General features: G+C 38.9%; 1 protein-coding gene across 1 annotated transcript; it reads right to left on the bottom strand.

Annotated features, from left to right (window-relative positions):
* Positions 1 to 174: 174 nt before the first annotated feature.
* MRPS10 (mitochondrial ribosomal protein S10) lies at positions 175 to 7,032 on the bottom strand. Its single transcript, XM_009708979.1, has 7 exons — positions 6,997 to 7,032; positions 3,942 to 4,000; positions 3,766 to 3,838; positions 2,434 to 2,573; positions 1,858 to 1,966; positions 649 to 738; positions 175 to 373 (listed from the first exon to the last, which is right to left on the bottom strand). Exons 1-7 carry the CDS (start codon positions 7,030 to 7,032, stop codon positions 287 to 289), a joined length of 594 nt encoding a protein of 197 aa, XP_009707281.1. The 3' UTR covers positions 175 to 286.
* Positions 7,033 to 7,120: the final 88 nt, after the last annotated feature.

Genomic DNA, 7,120 nt, shown 5'->3' with positions numbered 1-7,120 from the left:
TATATATATACACACACACACTTTTTTATATATATAAAAATAAATTTTACCTTTCTACAAACATATTATAGATGACCATAGTTCTTGACCACGGAGTACAAACTTCTTTACTTCATAGCTGTTCAGACTACATGTACTGGAGTGATGATCAAGAATAACTCGATGCAACAAGTATTTATATAATTACTTTAGAAGAGAACTTTTATTTAACAGTAGACTGTCTCAGTAAAATAGGTTGATAGGAGCAACTCGTTTCAGCACTAATGGAGCCAAGTACCTGGTGAGTTCATGAATTGACTTCAGTTTCTTCTACTTGAGGTAGTGTATCCCAAACTGGTTCCTGAATGTGTTCAGGTATTTTCTCTATTTTAGTCTAAATGGAAAGCCAGGCAACCATTTATTATACCAACTAGTTAACATCTAACTGCTTTGCTTTATTCATTCTGCTTTGAGATATTAATCAGATTAAAAATGCCACCTAGTGGCGTTTTCAAGCAAAACAGCCTCTTTACCGTTTTATAGTTTGGAAAATGTTCCTTCCAAACTACATGCATTTCCTCTGTTGACTTTCTAAAGACTTCAGTAGTTACTGGTACTTGCATCAGGACTTAGTCTCATAACAGTTAATAATGTGAGGTGGAAACTTACCTTTTTCACTTCCATGGCAACCCCTTCAGGTAAGTTTCGTTGAACATACTCCAAGTAAACTGCAGCAGTACTGCTTGTTAAGTATTTTAACTAGAACAGAAGTAATGTTTTTTTAATGAACTATTACTATTAATACTTCAAACAGAATACAAAAAAAACGACAAACAGTTTGCCCTAGCTTCTCTACTTCTTGCTGTGGGACCAAACATCTTACAGGAAGGCAGCTTCCGTAATACTGAACAAAGGCAGTTGAGCTGTACACAACTCTCACGCAGGTATACAGTAGTTACTTCACAAAACTGCGCAGACTGCCTGTGATCATGTGCATTGATTATGATGGAAGTGGTGGATCTTAACAGTGCAGGTATCACATGAAATTAATTACAGGTTATGCAAGAATTACCAGGTTTTGTATACTCTCAAAGTTCAAGCTTGTTCTAAATCCTGCAAATCCAGAATTCCACTGAATTACTACTGATTTTCTATTTTCTCCCAGATGGCAAAAAATAAGTGCTTATGGTCTGTGGGCAGCCATTTGTACTGCACTAATATCTGGGGACTTGCAAAGTCCCATTTTGCTAAGCACCATGCAAATATACAGTAAAACACCCAAGAACCACAAAATCCTGGCAGTAAACCTTTTTTCTAAGAAAGTCAACCACAGCTGCATTGTAAACTATACAGAAGTCTGTGTCATCAGCCATAGAGCTAGTGGTTTGTATATGCTTCCTTTCATGTATTTCCTCCACGCAGTTTTAGTTTGCCACATGATGTTGCATAGGGCAAAAGTACGCATGTTCAAAAACATCAAATTTACAAAGAACATAACCCTTAGTGACTGGTAATGACAATGATTTAGCTGCATCTTCTTCCCTTCCTGAGAAAGCTCCCATCCCACTGATTCTTGGAAACCAAGAGCATAAAATACATCAAGACAACCCTCAATTCTACCTTATTTTTTAATCATTCTTTCAGCTGTTAAGATGATGGTCAAAATCAGCCTTTTAATCCAAAAATAATGTAGGCTGTACGTTCAGAATAACTTGTGTTATATTTGATGTGCCCAGGTCAGCTGTTTTCTGCTATTCCCTGCACTCTCCTCCCTAACCCATGTAAATAGGAAATTTGTGTTCACTCCTGAACTAACATCTATTAGCATCTTTGAACTGTGCACCTAGAACATAGGGGTTTTTTTAAAGTCTGTCTTACCTCCAGACATAGGTAATGTGTTCTCATTTCATACTGAACTCTGTGCTTCTTGTAAATGTGTACGGATTTTAAAAGTGTAAGTCGTTCTATCTTCTTTGGAGGTTTATGTCTGAACAAAGCACAAAAATAAAATTTCAGTTTATATAAAGGATGCTAATACAAATTATCTGAAAGATTATGCTGAAATCCCTGTTCTTATTTGACATTTAGAAGATCTACAAGGAAGTATTTAACACTAGTACAGTTTATTAACAACCCACATGGGCAAGGTTAATACTCGGGTATTAACCAGCATTAGTTCAGGGAAACTCGAGCACTGACAACTGTACTTAAGAGTACTGTCAATATACTTCATGTAAAATGCACTTCTACTATGGCAGTGCTGAGTGTAGAACTGCTGCTTCCTCATCACTGTGCTGTCATCTAAGAAGTGTTAGATTCATAATCTGAGAAAAAATGTCAGATTACACCTGTTTCTTCCAAAAAAAGGAAATACTTCTAAGCACAGAAGCTGAATTACAGTAGATGGCATAAGAAGCATCTGACACCACATCACTCTACAAATCAGTTACTTACACTTTTTCAACAGAGATGCCAAGTTCTTTAGCTGCAAGCACTGCAAAATATTCATAGCTATCCAACACAGCTTTATCATGGCCTTTAACTAAAAGGGACAGTCTCTTGTACAGTGTTTCTGGCTCATCTGAAATAGATACCTGCATTTTTAAAGAAAGGACAAGAGTTACCACTCCATGTTCTCCTTAGTTAATGCATGCACTGCATATTTTCTTAGCCTGTGCACCTCATTTGTAAAAGAAGAAAAAAACCCATACACTGTTAGCTGCTTATTTTAGTTTGTCTGCAAGAGGCTGACAGTATTACCTTGACTGACAGTTCCCACTCTTATCGGGGAAGGCAAAAGTGTGAAGATACCAACTTCTGATCATTTAAGTAAAATTTCTTGATCAGAAAAAGAAATGGAATACCAGATAAATATAAGAATGACAACATTAGCAAAGACAAGAGTGAAACTCATTGTTAAAGCAAGTCTGGAGCAGCAATATTTGTATTTTAAATAGCAGTGTAAGAATACCTGAAATTCTGAGACTTTGCTTGGTTATGGACAGTAACTAAGACATTATGGACAGTAACCAGAATTCTGACTTTACTAAGTCAGTTATAAGGCTACTTTAAACATCGTAGGCTTCCCCAGGCATATTATCCTTTATGTTCATCCAGGTACAAGTTTATGACTTTCAGTTAGAGTTTCAATTTCTGAGGGCCTGGACATACTGATCATCTGAAAAGCCTTGATGTGTCCAGGAAGCACTGATTTTCCCACAGATTTACTCCCAGGCAGTTGAGCACCGTAAATCCAGTATGTACGAGACATGGCAGAACGGCTGGGTCTGCACTGTAGATCTAATACTGCCTACAAGATTTTGGCTTGCTTGTATATATTATACAGATTGAGTACATGTTTCTGAAATCCTACTCAAAATCAAGGTATTCGGATTTTAAAAGCAAGATATCCACCACATGCCTTCGTGAACTTCCCACCTCATCAGCCCTGGGCTCTCAGCTTCCGAGCCAGAGACAAAGGCCTTAGGCTGGCTAAGCTTCTGCAGGTACTGAACTGAATGTGGCCAAAAAAATGGTATTTCATAGAGTTACAGCTGCATAGAGAATGAGGAAAGTGACTAAGAGGCAACTGTGAGCTACAGAAATCTTGCCAAAAAAAAAAATAAATCTCAAATACCAATAATCTAAATTGTTTCTTTCTCTACAGCAAATCTGACATCATTAAGACAGAACTTAAAAAAGCTGCGATAAAGGAACTCAAGTTTTTCTGTACACCCTCTTTATTACTAGGACAGTATACAAAATACCATTCTATAAGACACTTACCAAAGGATTAGTCTTAGGCTCCTGTGTATCAACATGAGATCCAACCAGCCGTGCTCCCATCAAGTCAGAGCATCTAGAAATGTGGTAACAGGGAAAGCATAAAATAAGTTGTTAAAGTTGGATTTTTTTTTAGGGAGCGTGGAGGAGAAGTGGAATGGAGAGCCTTTTATACTTACGGAAGAAAACACTGCTTTTGCATAATTCTGCTTGCATAATTGACAGGAAAAGCTGATCCCTGTATAAAACAAATAGGTGATGTTTTTGTTTGTTTGTTCCCCCCCCCACCAAACCAGAAAACAGCCAGTTAATACAGGTTTATTAAAGGTTACTTTTTGCACACCAGAGCATAACACATTCCTGGGCATTGATCTGCCAAAGTAGAAAGTTTGCTCTATTGGAAAATGCAGGAAAACAGAAGCATAGAAATGTATTTTAGCATACAACAGCACCTAAAAAAAAAGGAACGGATTAAGGGCACCATATAACAGTATGTACTTATTATTAACAAGGCACCTGAATAGCAATCACAAAGCATTATTTTTTTTTTAGCAGCAAAAAAAAAGAAAGTATTTTGTGTGGGGCATCAGATACCATTTCTGTATATGATATTTTCTGTTTAGTTTTACTTTCATAGTACAATATGTGTTAGTCTCATCAAGTGACAAGCCTAAGTAGGACTTGCTATTGTAAAAGCAATTGAAAACAGTATCTTATAAATGCAAAAATTCAACCTCTGAATTTAACTGGAAATTTCCTGTTTTTTCAGAAAAAAGTCCCTTGTGATTTTGAACACTTGTTCTTTTGCAGAGAACATTTAAACAGAAATGCTTCTCACAAGTAAATGAACTATATTTAAAAGATAACATGACTTGTCTGTGTTAAAACGGGAACACAACTGTTAATCAAGATGTAACATTACTGTCTTTCATACTAGAATAATTGCTCCCTTCTGAACATTATGTGGCTTCTAGCTTCCTTCCACTAATTCTCAATTTGGCAAAGCTATAGACTACTTGGAGGGGGGGAGGAAACGGAACTCTCAGTTCCTTAAGAGAAACTCAGGACTGCAGCAGAATGCTGAAGTGAAATTAGCTACTTATCCAGCCCCTTGATATGCTTATTGAACAGGCACTGGATTCATAGCTTTAACAGACAAGACAGATATGCCACACATCAGTTATGTTGGTGACTGTAAAATCAAAACACCAGAAAACAGCTAGAATTGACACTTTTCCAGGTAATCCTCATGGATATACATAACTAACTATATGATGCTATCAAGTCCCTAATCTTCTCCAGTATGCATTATATATTAATTACAGATCAGCAGTAAATGAAACTGTTTTCTGAAGTAATTCTGCCTCCTCTGTGATTTATCCTACAAATTCTGCATCTAATAAGGAAGATGATTGCAGGAAGAGGCAGAAGAGTTTCCTGTTTACAAAGCTGACTGCTGTTTGGAGAGCACAGTTGAATGTCTCCTTAGACAAGACTTTCAAATCCAGATGTTCACAGCACTGGTGTTAACATTCTTAAGTGCATGACACAACAAGCAACTTCAGCAGCACTGAATATTTGCCACTATAGTTGGTAACCATTCAGAATGTTTCAAAACTCTTGAATTTTGAATACTTGAGCCATAATACCTACAATTAAAGAAATACATCTGATAAAATTATCTTGATCTTTACATCTCAGTTTTTTTGTCTCTGAAGTCAGAATACTGCCTCCATTTCATTCAACACCAATATGAAGTACACTAACAAACAAGATCACCCGACATCAGCTCAGGGAGCAGAGAGGCCCGGGCATAAAAGACTGTATTCAGTGCAGGGTTTAAACTGCATGTACAAATATATGGCACAGAACCTGACCCCAGATGACAAATGTAAGACTACTGATGGGAATTTTAACTAAAAGTTGTATCTGTTTTCAGTTTTTTGTCTGTATGCAGTCTCTGTTATGTATTCTTTTACTTCTGATTGCTTGACCTTGTAATACGGATTTATTATTTGCATGCAAAGATATGTACGATCATAGCATATTGTGTTATGTGGTTTTGGATACAAAAATTTCAGTTTTCATGTAATAAAGATAAATAAAACAAAACATGATGAAACAGTAGACTTCTATCCTACATACTAAGCTCCACAGCATTTACAATATTCTATGATTGCGCACATTATTCCCACCATATGCCATCTCCTTTTGTTAGTAACTATGCAGGTATGCATCAAGTCAAAAGTTTTTGTAAAATAAAGGTACAGGCGCTCTGTGCAAATTTTGACAAAATAATACGTCGAGTACCCCAGGTAGTAAAGATGGTGTTCAGTAGACAGTAAAGTATCTTTCAACAGCTTCTTTCATTCTCTAATTTAAATATACTTGATGCACTTTTAGTAGTGCCCATCGTAAAAGATGGAAAAAACACTCAAAGCTGCAACATAACAGAACTGAATTTCCTATGTGAACCAAGGCCTTGCACAAAACAAAATTACCCCCCTCCTAATACAAAACAGCCTTTTGTTTGGCTGAGAGATTCCCGAGTACTTAGGAGAAGAGAGACGCCTGAAAGGTAAGCAAGACCAGAATGCAGCACATACACAGAAGAGGAGAGTTTAGGGCTTCAAAAAAAAATGGAACAGGAAACACCCAACGTGAAGTTTTCTCAACTTGACAAAAAGCAATCACACTTTAGAAGTCAAAGCCAGCAGAAAACATGGGTAATAAAAGAAGTTTTCCTAATTTTTTTATGTTATAATTTCAAGATTCGAAGCTTTAAGACTAGAAACAGGTTTGGCACACGACCTCCAAATCCAAGCCACCTATTCTTCAACGCTCCTTACACCCATAGTAACCGCTGCAAAAACGGCACTGCAGGAAAGAGTTCTGAGGACCCACCACGCCGATGACGGCGGGCAGAGACACAGCCCCACACGGCATAACCCCAACCCTCCCGCAGCCGAGAAGACGACACTTGGGATCTCCCCTAGCCCGCGGGGGCCCACCGAGGAGGGCAGGCTGGCTCCAGCACAGCTCGCACCGGGGACGCGATACCGGGGTTTGCACAGCACCGAGCACCAGCCCTCAGCCGTGCGGCTGAGCCTCCGCGGGGGTCGCTGCTCCAGCTCCCTTTTCCCCTCTCCCCTCAGGAGTGAAGACGCCGAAGGAAAGGAAAAAGAGAAGGAGGAGAACGGGGCTTACCCTCCCCTCTCCTGCCACACTCCCCACCTGACAGAGCCGCCGCCAGAGCCACCCCGCCGCCATCTTGCCCCTGCCGCAACTCGCCGACCATAGCGCGCGCCCCGGAAGGAGAAGAGCGGCCTCATCCGCCACCTTCCCGAAGGGCCAGGCG

The sequence above is a fragment of the Cariama cristata genome, unplaced genomic scaffold (assembly GCF_000690535.1).
Source record: "Cariama cristata isolate BGI_N322 unplaced genomic scaffold, ASM69053v1 scaffold14791, whole genome shotgun sequence".
NCBI classification, from domain to species: Eukaryota; Metazoa; Chordata; class Aves; order Cariamiformes; family Cariamidae; genus Cariama; species Cariama cristata.
Note: the sequence above shows the minus strand (reverse complement) of the source record. Positions and strands in the feature narration are given on the sequence as shown.

Excerpts from the sequence above, each read along its gene's own strand:
- MRPS10 (XM_009708979.1), bottom strand. The coding sequence starts at position 7,032 with ATGGCGGCGGGGTGGCTCTGGCGGCGGCTCTGTCAG. Across the intron at positions 3,839-3,941 it reads CAAAAGCAGTGTTTTCTTCC|ATGCTCTGACTTGATGGGAG; the intron begins GTAAGTATAAAA and ends CCACATTTCTAG. Across the intron at positions 739-1,857 it reads CACATTACCTATGTCTGGAG|TTAAAATACTTAACAAGCAG; the intron begins GTAAGACAGACT and ends CTTCTGTTCTAG.